This window comes from Dermochelys coriacea, chromosome 4 (assembly GCF_009764565.3).
Source record: "Dermochelys coriacea isolate rDerCor1 chromosome 4, rDerCor1.pri.v4, whole genome shotgun sequence".
NCBI classification, from domain to species: Eukaryota; Metazoa; Chordata; order Testudines; family Dermochelyidae; genus Dermochelys; species Dermochelys coriacea.
Genome location: NC_050071.1, coordinates 32959543 through 32972836, shown reverse-complemented (window position 1 = coordinate 32972836; position 13294 = coordinate 32959543). Strand labels below are relative to the sequence as shown.

Genomic DNA, 13294 nt, shown 5'->3' with positions numbered 1-13294 from the left:
TGTAGTCCCCATCACAAATCTCTTATTTCAAGAAGATTCTTCATTGACTCAAGAGAGCCTATGGGACTTGTGCTGCCAAGTCATTTACATGCTTTTGAAAATCTTATTCTTAGAAACCTAAATATGGATCTAAGAGTCTAGCTTTTGAAAATTTTTGCCAATAATCTTTTTACAGTATACACTGAGAGATCTAGACAGCAGACATATTGCAAAAGGAAAAAGTAGAACAGAAAAACAGATGCCACAAAGACACAAGAATTGTTGCATACAGCACAGTCATTCAGTAGACAGGACCATATCCAGATATGTGGTTGGTGGGGTGTGGTTTTTTTAGATTTATAATGGCAGGGAAAGGAAATCCATCCATTGGCATAAACCAGTTCTTAAATTTAAATAATTCATATAGTACCTTCTGTTAATGAGATTTCAGAGCACTTTTCAATTATTAAACCTCGTAACACCTGTTAGCTAGATAAGGCTTATTTTACTGATGGGGAAACTGAGGAAGAGAAAAATTAAGTGACTTGCTTTAGGTCACACACGTCCTTGGCAAAGTCAGGAATTAAGTCCTTACTTCCTGTTGCCTGCTCTAAACAGACTCCCTCCCAGAAAAATATCCCCTTGGGTCAGTCAAATGTTGTTCTGGACCATATATCACTTAGATATAACTATGTTCTTGGACAGGAAAAAGCTTTGGAGAAACTGTTTCTTCTTTGAGTCAGGAGAGCATCATAGAGCTTGAGGGGTTAGAAAAACAATTGTTATGTAAAAAGAGACTGTGAAAGCCACTGCATTTTTACTTCATGTAAAATATCTGAATTTCTGAGTCTGACAATCACAAAAGTGTCTCTAAAAAGTCTTACCTACACATCTCCCCAGCTATCCTTTAATTATTTCTCCCTGGCAACAGCACCACAAAACAAGCCTTAGGGCTTGTCCACACAGTGCACTAGCGGGATGTAAATTCTAGTGTGCACTAGCATGTTGCACTCCTTACATTAATGTGCACTAGGGAACTTTTAGTGAGTGCCTGCAGGGTCCGCATAGGCCAGTTAGTATGCAACATGCTAGTGCACATTAGCATTTACACCTCTTTAGGCAGACTAATGTACTGTGTAGACAAGCCCTCAGATTATTCTTGGGCAGGGCACTGAAAGAATGTTTTGCACCCACAATTCTGATATCAGTAGTTAAGATTTCTGAAGGTCAAAGAATATGAAGGACAACAATTCACGATCCACCCTTACTCAGAATGTTCACCATTGCTTCCAATGAATTTCCATACAGAAGTCTCTCGTAAATAAACGAACCCAGAAGCAAACCTAACAGACAAGATTCCTTCTCACAAACTAATGGTTGCAGGATCACAATTTTTTAGTTAAGCTTCTAATCTCTGAAATGCCCACTTCTGTGGGTAAAAATCAGAACCTTACTGTTAAAGTAAAGTTTTGCATTGTTCTATAGATACAATTTGAAAAAAATCCTCATTAAAGCTAGACTGTGTCCGAGAGTGCCTTGCCCACATTATCTACTTAGACTAATAAACTGGTTTAAACCAAATTTAGATAGTAAAAGTTCCAGCCTAGAGCAATGTTTAACAACCTTTGAAAATAGCATTTAGTAAATGGAAATACTGACAAACCCTTAAAGAAAGCCTTTTGGAATCAGGTGTGCTTGCCTGCAGTGCCACCTAGTGGGGCCCAGGAAGAATTATACAGAATCTCAAAACTCAAAAGACAAGAGAAAAAAAAAAAAAAGTAGCCTTCCATGAAGTTATCCAGACTGTCCAGCTCCTTCTTTAAAAATGCTGAAGTTGTGGATGGAAGAATGCCTCCTTCTGGCCAGTTTTGTAACACAATTTCAGAATACAAACCACAATCCAGACACACCAGCCAGCTCCTGGCTGGGGTTGCTGCCCTAACAGAAAGATAAATCCTGGATCAACAGAAATGATGATACGCAATGCCCACTGCACAGAAATTGGCAGTGTACAGTTAGGGAGGCACAGAGAAAAGGCAGTGGGGTTCACAGAAAAAGAAATAATGAAGAATTCTCACTATATGATGACTGATGCACCTGTCTAAAGTAGAAGCAATATAAATTAAATGCACACATAATAATGAACACAGGAAGTGACATGACAATCCTGCACTGGCCCATTTAGAGCAGGACAGGAACTGATTCAACAACAGTAGAACGTGTGGTGCATAAGGAGGGGAACCCACACATATCACTATTCTGAAAACGAAACCCAGAGACATTACCAGGGTCATTGATTATGTATGAAGAGGAGGCATCATAACCATTTCCAAATAGTAGGAGGATTCTCAAATGTAATACTGAAAATAAGATAACCTGCAAACACAGGCAAAACCCCAAGAAGTAATTACACTTCTCTGTTTCCCTGTCACACAGTGCTGCTATGAGGGTAAATTCATTAATGTCTGTAAAGTGCCATGAAATCCTCAAATGGAAGGTGCCATAAGAATGCAGAGTACTAGGCATACAAATCAATGGCATGATTCATCTAAACTGAAATAGAAACCCTGGGTGACAGCTGCTGCCAGAGCCCCTTCAGCTGCTGGGTGCAGATTTAGTGCTTTGAGTTGTGCTTGTACAAAACTTCTGTACTGTTAAAGCACTTAACTGGCTTAGTTTAAGTCAATTTGTATCTACAAGCATAAAATTTCAAGCAGGCAGCAGGGACAGTACGTACCCCAATTCCCCAGTGCTCTCTGGAGATGCTAAAGTCCCACAGACTACCTGTTTGACCCATGCAGCTTTCATTCCCCTGCAAAAGTATTAAGCTGTACAAACGGAGAGTTGGCAAGCCTGAATGTCCCATCCTCCCACCCCCAATAGAGTTCAGCAGCTCCACAAAGTAGTGAATTGCGTGGGGCTGCCAGGTAGCTTAATGAAGCTTAGCATCACCACAGAGAGATAGAGGCAGCCCACCTTATTTGAGCACCTTAAAGACTTATGATTGTAGAAGCAAATCTGCTTAAAGCTCACTAACTTGGCTGAGCTATAATTTAATTTGCCTCTACAAGTTCCTGAGAAGGTTCACAGCAGCAGGCTCCCCTCCTGTAAGCCCTAAGCCTTCAACAGTAGAAAACAATTCACCTGACAATGTTTTTTGTGTCCAAACTCCTTGGAGAATTTGTGTAGAAAATTATGCTCTACACACAGAGGGATTTGGGGGTTTTTCCATCTCTTATTTCTTTAAGATGGGGGGTGGAGGGGGTGAGAGAAAAAGGAAATAGGCTAGGGCTCATTATGTGTTCTGCACAAGGATTATATTTCTTGTAGCAGTCACAGCTATAAAGTTAACTAAGTTTACTATGTGGGATACAAACGTATACCTGCTTCTTCATACTAAATGGAGGTAAGGGCAGCAAAGTACAATAAGTAACTTATTTTAAGTCAACTCAAACAGTTTTCTTAAGAATAAGCTGAAATGCTACTTGAGCTTACTTATGTGAAATTAGTTTACAGTTCCAGCTCAAACCTACCTATACAATTCTTGGTCTTCACTTCAACCTAAGCAAGCTACAGATATTTTGGGGGGGAAAGGTCTGTACCGTCCCTTGCCAAAGAGAAAACCTGTGACTGGATCAGTCAGAGTTTTAAAGGTTGCTGCACTGTCACAGGGATTAGGTATGTTCAATAGCTCCCACAGTTCTTGGATTCTTCTTTTAAGGGAGAATGGGCTGATATCTCCATGCAGCGCTAACGCTGCTCAGTGCTTTGGCTAATTACGAGCATGCTGGAGTTCTGAGGGAAAAGCAGTAGTAGACCACACCTGTCACACCCTCCAACACTGCAACCGCTCAGAGTGCCTCCACAAGGAGCTGCCACCACATTTGCTGAGCAGGAGTCTCGGCTCTGACCCTGCCCAGCTTTGCCACTAACAGTGGTTTGGGTTACAAGGAAAGACTCAACCTTCCACGTGGCATATAGCAACATATACGAGCTGCAAGAAGAAAGGGAGAGAAGTCAACTAACCCAACATCCCATTAGCTCTTAAATCCATCCAAATCCATCCCACCAGCTCTTAAGCCATTTAGGCTTGTGGCTAGTTAACGAAGGGAGAAAAAAGGAAGCGACTTAGGAACCTGCCTCCTTTCCACTAGCAGCTCTTTTGTGGGTATGAGAATTATAGGCATATGCACATACAGGGCACAGGGACCCAAAATTATTCCAAGCTATGGGGAAGGCACAGAAAGATGAAGAGACATAAAAATAAAAGCAAAATTCTTCATTCTAGGATAGGGAATATATTCGAATTCCTTTTGGCTACAATCCTATCACTTTATTGAGCCAGTGGAGAAAAGACACTTAGAAGTAACATAATTCCGTACTGCCACCATCCTTTGATTTCTGTGCCGATCTGAAGAAAGCGTGGGGGCAGGAGGATCTTCTTTCTTTCCTTCACGCACCAATAATGAAAGTAAAATCCTAATATCAATCAAAATACACAGTAGGGAAAATGCAGTAGTTGTTAGAAAAAGTAACAACTCACAACTACTAGCATTTACAGATATCTATTTAGTGACCCATCAGAGATAGGTCTGCTTCCATCTTACCATTCATTTTCTCCAGGTGAGAAATCGTAGATCACTACCTTAAATCTCAGTAGAGAGAGCTAGGCATCCAATGCTACATAATGTTTAACATATAATATGCAGCCACTACTGCTGGTGCAAAGAATGAGAACAGTTAGTAAATACTGTGCTAACATATTAATTTTTTTTTTTATTTTTACAGAGTGCCTCAACCACTTAGTGCATATCCTGAATTTTTTCAAACAAGTGATACCAGTAAAAGGAAATCAGATATACTGCACTTTAGGCTGAAGCACACTCTATACCTTCATTTCAACTGTTATGCTATCTTCACAATACAAACAAAATTATTTGATCCTGGGTATTTATCCAGGTAGACAATCTGCCCCAAATACAAACACTTCTCCATAGCCTGAATTGAATAATTTGCAGAGGAGCAGGAAAGGGATAAAACTCTTTAAAGGGGGAGGGATTCTGTATGGAATTCTCCTCCCCGGGGAATTTCTTGCCCTCCCATACTTGCCAGTTGGTGGAATCTGGACTATATTCACATGTAATTTTGTGAGCCACACAATAAAATGTCACCCCACCCTGGATGGTTTGCTGTACCTAGCAAGAGATGAAGGAGGAAGTCATCTTCACTAGATGCAGGGAAATCTCACATCTTCTCCCTGAGCCCTACTTGATTTAAATACCACAGACTAGAACTGCCTTATTGTATGCTCTTAGTACAATCTGTATAATAATCCTATCAATACCTGTGTCAGGAGAATTTTAAATTATCGTTCTGTGGGTATATTTGGGTTAAGTCTTGCACAGATAGTTCTAGTTCAACCACCTTAATGCAGGATTAAAACTCAGTGGTACCAACAGTATTTGTATGAGTGCTGGTACCCACCCCAGCCACTGTATGTGAGTGATGTTTGTCTCAGAGGATACAAGCTGCCTAAATGCAACTCTGACATTTGCTAATCCTTTACTGATCAGAACTTCTGCAGCCATTTTTGAAAAGCACATGACAAAATGGGTTTGGAATCATGATTCTCACCTCTTCAGCCTCCTTGATTATTTATCAGCCTGACAAAGTAATTGATAATATTTTCCATTTTAGGTCAGGGCCTGTCAGATCTCCATTTCTATAACACCAATAAAGATTAAACCTCTTTGGTGTAAGCAGCTGGGGGCGGGGGACGACAGGAGAATGGTTTAGTTCAATAATTCATTCTAATTGGTTCATAGGCTTCTCTATATTTTTTTAATCTTTGTTCACAAGCTGAGACTGGAGAATTGCTCTCCCTTTGTTCCCTTTAGAAGTCATTTCCTATTTTAATGTGGGGAGGGAAAGAATTCTGCATTGCACTCATGCTGTATGCATATAATTTGTGAAGAATATTTGGGTGAAAGATGGAATATGTGTAAAATATTACACAGAAATAAGTTGGACAATTACATCTTTTGGTTTGCTGGCTGCCATGCTAAACAACTGCCAACATTAAAAAGTTATAAAAACAAAACCCTAAAACCACTGCTACAGAAAAAGAAAAGCTCAGGCCTAACATTTCTCTTTGACCTGAAAAACATATTGTTGGAACAATTAAACAAATAAAGAGATCCTTAACATGACATGGAAAAGTATACTACAAATCCATGGAACAGAAGAAATTTGCAATTAACTCATTTTCTGTCTATGCATACCACGAAATCTATTGAATGAGGCATAACATGAAAATAAACTGGGTAACTACACTTGCTATGTGTTCAGAAAAATCAGCAATTGGCATGTCAAATACTCCATATCACATGATAGTCTGGAGTCAAAGGGAGCCTAAGAAAAGCTTCTTGCTTAAGTGTAGAAGCTAAGAAAATGACATAAAACTGTCATTTCAAGAAAAAGATACTTGCTATAAATTTCAAAACAACGTAAGAGACAAGTGGTGATGGATTCCAATTCATTCTGTTTAATCATACATACTCTGGAGCAAACTTGTCCAGTCTCTTGAAGAGATCATTTTTCACTTGCAGGTTCTCCACAATGGCCTCAACCACAAGGTCGGTGCTGTGTACCACTGCTACTGGGTCTGTGTTCACTGTTAGATTCTTTAAGGTCTTCTCAATGAACTGAACAGCAGCCTGAAAGGTTAAACAGAAGTCATAAAACCTATTTCTAAAAGGTTTCATTTCTTTGGTATGAAAGTTCTCAGAGGTCATTTCATTTCATTGGTCGCTTTTTTGAGCCTTAAAAATATTAGGCGTTATAACTTGCACTATATTTCCAGATCAATTAGAAAGCTTTAAGTTTATGAGAGTACTATACTTCCACAGATGGACTAAACTTTCACAGCAACTCAAGTCTTCTCACAAGCAAGGAGGAGATCCTTTATTTCATTCTTTTACGATGACTGTTCTCCACCGCACCCTTTATTTCAACCTTCAGAATGACAGTTCCAGTGAACAACTGACTTACCACTTCAATACTTTCCCAGGAGAATTGTGACCTGCCCTCCGTGAAAATGGACTTCTTTGGTTTTAAACCATTATATTGTTTTTCCTTCCATAAGCAAGCTATCTGGTTTAACAGTTCACTGTTATAATTCAAAGCCCTTCATGGACACCTCAGCAAATGAAATGGCTTACAGGCAACATTCACTGTATTAGAGTTCTGCTAGGAATGGGAACAAAATTTCAAATCTCTTTTGTGATTGCCAGAACTGTTAATCACTGACACAGTTTATGAGGACAGATCAAATACAAAGGCAGGCTTTTTAAACAAGAGAGAATAGAGATGCAGTACAGCTGAAAACAGAGACTTGTCTACACAGGGAAATTTACCACCATAACTATAGTACTATAATTATAAAGCAATAGTTATTCCAGTATAACGCTTCATGTGGACACTTGTACTTCAGAATAAGGAGTGCCTTTTCCCAATTTAGCTTATACTGGTTCCAGAGCAGCATAAGCTATACTGGAAAAAGACATTCCTTATTCTGGAATACGAGTGTTCCTACAGGGAGTTATACCGCTGTAACTATAGCTGTATAATTATACTGGTATTTTTATGTTGGTAAATTTCCCCATGCAGACAAGACCTTATTCCTGCCATGGGTATGTCTACATGATAGTGCAGACACGGGCTCTGACACATGCTTAAAACCAACCTCCCTACCATCCACACATAAAGCTTTCTAACATATGCTTGTTACCGCCTCAGAACACAGGCTTGCTAGCTCATGCAGGGGCATAGATATAAGTGTCTTGCTGTAGCCCATGTCCCAGCCTTCCCACTTTGCAGTGAGGACATAGCTAAAGCACATGTTGCAGTGCTTGTGTTCTGATAAACCACCAATGCTATCCCACAATTCCTGAGGCCTGTATGCTCCAGCTCTTCTACCTCTTAACTTCTCACTCACCCCCTATGCACTGAAAGCAACCTGTTAGTTCAAATGCATCTGCTCCATTCAACCCTACGCTGCATGCAGACTGCTCAACTTCAAACACAGCTGAGCCTTGATTGTCCAAAAAGCACAGAGAAGTCCATACCAGGTTTCTTGTCAGTCTGTGGTGTGAGGACTGCAAGGCCCAAGATTTTGACAAAAGCAACAAAAACCAGCACAAGAGCTTGGCAGAGTCAGGGATCAACCAGACCACTGTCCAGTGCGGAGTGAAAATCATGCACCTCAAGATCATCTACTGCAAAGCAAAGGATGGGAATGGTCAGCCCAGGAACTCCCTGGCCACTTCTGTTACAAGGAATTCAATCAAAAGCTGGGAACCACCCACAGTAGAGAGTCTATAGTCCTGTCTCCTGAGTCAGGATGATATGCTTAGAATCCTGGAGGCAGAGAGAGGGAGACCACTAGAGTCACAGGAGCAAAACCCCGAACACAGCAGGGTGCTGGCATCAGGTCTGCACCAGGTCATGGAACTGGATCAATTAGGGGACATCTTGGGCCCATATTCACATTAACTGTCTGAAACTGCCAGGAGACAATGCAGCAGGAGCTGTAATCTGGTAAATGGACCCCAAAATCTTGGTTATTATAACAAGTAGGAGAGATTTCCAGGCTATGACCAATATAATTATTGGTATAGAGAAAAATTACATGCAGGGAATTGTATTTTACTGAGACCACAAGCCAAGCCATTTCCCCACCCGCTCCTCAATTCCATGTGGGGACCATGATGGATGTCAAGAAAGGAAAAAAATTAAAAGGAGCAGCTAGTGATAACTTTTTACTGACTATATGGCTATTGTTAGAAAAGGGGTATTAGTCTCAGCAAGCGTGGGTGCATATTTCACCACGTAGTGCTACGTGTGCAACTCAGTCACACCGGCATGTTGTTTTGAGTTTCATTGCCGCCAGCACTGGAGCAGGTCTCTTTCTGGATTACTAGTCCTAATGGCTGTGGTGGGTGTATTTCGTTGCCTGGGTCCCTGTCCACTTATGGCTGTCCAAGATTGTCCAGGGTGGAAGAGGCAGTGGAAGGTAGTCTTTTCCATAGCTATAAAACATTTCCATCCTAATTCAGCATCTTACTGATTTTTACCTGAATTTTCACTCACTCCTAGCTGGTAAGTGCTTGAAAACTTTTCATGCAGCAGAAACTATCTGGTTGGTCAGATTCCAATGCAGGGCAACTTATTACAGCCAACTCTGTAGCTCACTAGCCCATTCCTTTCACAGATATGCTGTTCAGTCACCCGACACTGGAAAAGCTCCTTTGCACAGAGGAATGGTATTCCTCTGCTGGCCTGCAATAATAGATCCCTCTGGCAGATGTATGTCTTCTAAGACTTACTAAGCCTGAAATAATGTTAAAATAGAAACTTATAACAGGCCCTTTGGTATGAAGACCTGCTCCACCCCTCCAGCTGGGGTGAAATTTTTTAAAGACAATTTTTAAATGACTCTAATATGCAATTCTTACTATAATGTATCTGGGCTAGCAATGTGGCTGGCTAGACCCTCTTAACAGGCCAGTGACTAAAGAATGAATAATAAAAAAAACCAACACCACCGAGGAGATAGAAGTATCAGCCTGTGGTCTTGCCATAATGCAGAGTGTAAAGAGGGGAAAGGGATTGCTTTCTCCCCCCACCATGGACACAAAATAATGCACTCTTTCATTTCCTTGGCAGATCTTTCCACCTCTAGGCATCAAACTCGAAGTCTTGGGGAACCGACACGCAATCAGCAAAAGGAAAAGTGTCCGGGACAAAATGCTGCAGGACATTCTGGCTATGGCAGATGAGCAACTGGCCTTCCAGAAAGGGGAGGAGGACTGGAAGGTTCAGAGGGGGAGGGAGATAGCCAAGCTGGAAGAGAAAACGGTGGCATCATTCCTTGATCATGAACAGAAACTGAGGGAGGAGGACAGAGTGCAGCGGAAGGACCCATGTGAGAGGCTGCTTGCACTCATAGCCACGCAAGTCCCAGCTCTAGCAAACACAGAATCCCCGCCATGCTACCACTTCCTGCAGCCTGTACAGCCACTGGACAATTCAAGGGTTCGGTGGGCCATGAACCACACACAGAACAGTACATCTGTGGACATCCCACACAACATACCCCACCAGGGCAAAAGAGAACAGGCACACGAGAACATTCAGTTTCACTACCAGTACAACTGTAGTGGTTGAACTTATACAGTTTGCTACTTCTGTCTGGCTGTTTGCTTATTCTGCTCTGTGTGTGTTTGTTTGTTTTGGCTTTTTGATGGCAGCTGGGATGCCAAGGATTTTTCAATGTAATTGGAATGAATATTTTTCAGTAAACTATTTTGTTTGCAAAAAGAATAAGCCTCAAAGTTCTATCCAAAGGATTTATTAAATCCCAAAGAATCAAAATCCACAACCTAGCAGTAACTTAATGTCTACATACAATAAAGCAGTGGCACATAAGTTGCAATGTGCCCCGTTCGTTAGCATGTTAAAAATCACATCTTCTCATGCATAGCACCCTGTGAACACACAAGGCATCTCTGATTTCCCTTGCCTGTCCGGATCCAACCTCAGTCGTGTCAGGTGCATTGTCTACTTGTCTGTACCAGGCTTGCAAACCAGCAGCAGCCTGAGTCCACTTCAGGTGAAAACATTCTCCATTTTGCCTTGCAGAAATTGTACAGTGGATAACAGGCCACAATAATATTGATGGCACTGACAACACTGACATCCAAATGTTTTACTAGATGACCGCTGTGGTCCCTGCTAACCCTATGGTTCCACGATTCTAGTCCCATCTTGCTTCGAGTCTGCCAAATGCACACTTCACCACATCAGTCAACTCCTGAACCTTCTTTTGCCAAGTCCTCTAACAGTAGGGTATAGTTTCATGAACCATGGCAGAAGAGGGTATACAGGGTCTCCTAATAGAACAGGGGGCACTGAGAGCCCACTAATAATAATTTGGGAGGGGTACATGGTTCTCACTCGTCCAAAATGGTAAATGCCTGATCTCCACAGAACCCTGGCATCTCAGTGTCCATGGGACGTCCGCAGAACCAGTACATCCCATAGTGTCCAGGAACCTGTCTCTATGGTTGACCAAGGCCTGCAGAACAATGAAGTATTACCTTTTGCGGCCGACATTCATTTGCTCCTAGAGGAGGGCACATTATGGGCCAATGGGTGCCATCAATGGCCCCAGTGCAGTTTGGAAAGCCCACTCTTTCAAAGCCAGCAATTATTTCAGGCACATTAGTTATGCCCACCACTTTTGGATAAGGTGCAGTTCTGATACAAAGGGAGAACAGATGTCTGCCGTAAAATGCAAAGCTATGCTTCTCCCTTCCCCCATGCAGCGACTAAAGCAAGTCTAACTGAGGTTCCTTAAATTGTATAATTATAACCTTGTAATCTCTGCTTTTGGGTAAAGTTGGTGTATAGTACTTTACAATGGTTTAAAGAAATCTTACTATTACATAAAGATAAATAACATACCACTCAAACTTTGGGCTTTAATCTTAGTTTTCAAAGACTTCCTAGCTTTTGAGGTTAATCTGTCATTTAAGACTATAATCTGAAAAACCAGAAAAAGACACGATACACCAACTTTCCCAATCAAAAAACCCTGCAAATATTTTAACTTCTTATCTTCCCAGCTTTTTTAATGTATTTATAATACTATTCTACCAATCTGATTCTCCTGTATTCATCTGTGCATTAATTGCCAACAATCACAACATTAAAATAGTAATTCTATAAAATTCAATAAAGTTTGTCCAATGGTTATAAATACCAAGATGTCACCTCAGGCTTGTCTGTAAACATCTTCTTTGTCATTCGTTTCAAACTATCCTCAATCCCTTTCCTGGAGTTCTTCAGGATTTCATCTGTCTGGTCCACTAACACCACAGTGTGACCAGTTGCTGCAGCAACCTGGGGAGAAGGAGGGAGAAAGGAGCTATTAAGAATGTAAAACAGACAAGTCAATTGGGCTAAATAGGAGGGAAAATGAGAAAGGGGTGGGAAGAAAATTAAATTTAAGCAGTTACACCATAGGATAAAGAGAACTGAGTTCATATCAAATAATCTTAATTTTGTATTTGGCACCTAAATATTGACTCATCTATAAACAACATTAAAAAAAAAAAAAGAGAGAGACACAGTCAGTTTAAAATCTTAAAAAACACTGAATGTTCTTACTTATGTTACAAACAGCTCAGATTATTACAACACAATCTTAAAAAGTCATCTTTTTACTATATATGTTACTTCATTATTTATTTGCAGTGATGTTGCAGCTGTGTTGGTTCCAGGATATACAAGACACAAGCTAGGCAAGGTAATATCTTCTACTGGACCCTACTGCTGAAAAGTACAAGCTTTCGAACTTCAGAGAGATCTTCACATCTGGGGAAGGAAACCAGAGTGTCTGAGCTAAATACAAGCAGGGACAGACTGCTAAACTTCAGGGGTTAAACACACATGGTGGGAGACCACTTAAAATGAAGTGGGCAATTGAGGATTAGCAGGCAGTGGGGTGTGTTACAAATTGTTGTCATGAGATATAAAACCAGTGTCTCTGTTGAGTCCATGATTTCTAGTGTCTAACAAAGTTATGACTTTATGTTCCCAGGCTCGCCTTTTGAAGGTATTGTGCCGGTTTCCCTAAAGGAGGAGTACTGAGAGGTCAGATATGGAGTGGCTACTTTGTGAAAAGCGTGCGCCCACAGGAGAGATGGTATGTGTTTCTTTTTAGATAGTTTTTCTGTGAGAGTTCCTCTAAGGGCATACTGATTGTAAGATTTCACCCACATACTTTTTTGGTGCACTAGATGAGGTACACCACATGTTGTGAGAGGCACGTATAGGCCCCAATGATTTTTGAAAGGGGTCCACACACCATTTGAAATTTTTTAGGGGTCCACAAATGTAAAAAGGTTGAAAATTACTGTTCTGTAATTTTCTGAAGCTGCATTGCAATGTGCTATTACTATGTATTCCATGGCTTTTGTTTAGTCTTTCTGTATGGTGCTGAACAAAGTAATGCTTCCAACTTGGAGAAAGAAGTGATGCAACAAAAATTCCCTTGAACTAGTTTATTGTTTTCTAAGGTGCTATACTAAAATATAGCAGGTGGCAGAAATTAGTAGAGAGAAGGGAGTTATTAAAAAGACTACCACCTCTTTCAGGCCCACTCTTACACAGCCACATTCACAGTTTCTTCTTTTAAAAAAGAGAAGAAAAAACAGGAAGAGGTGCTGGTCAATTTATTGTAGTAACATTG

The 13294-nt window shown here is 40.8% G+C and overlaps 1 protein-coding gene across 1 annotated transcript in view; it reads right to left on the bottom strand.

Annotated features, from left to right (window-relative positions):
• Positions 1–13294, bottom strand: part of HADH (hydroxyacyl-CoA dehydrogenase) — a 34260-nt gene that overhangs the window by 16409 nt on the left and 4557 nt on the right. The window contains exons 2-3 of the mRNA XM_038398551.2: positions 11815–11943; positions 6538–6695 (exon numbers count right to left, since the gene is read on the bottom strand). Coding sequence (XP_038254479.1) covers positions 6538–6695; positions 11815–11943 — 287 coding nt within the window. The remainder of the gene's footprint in view (positions 1–6537; positions 6696–11814; positions 11944–13294) is intronic.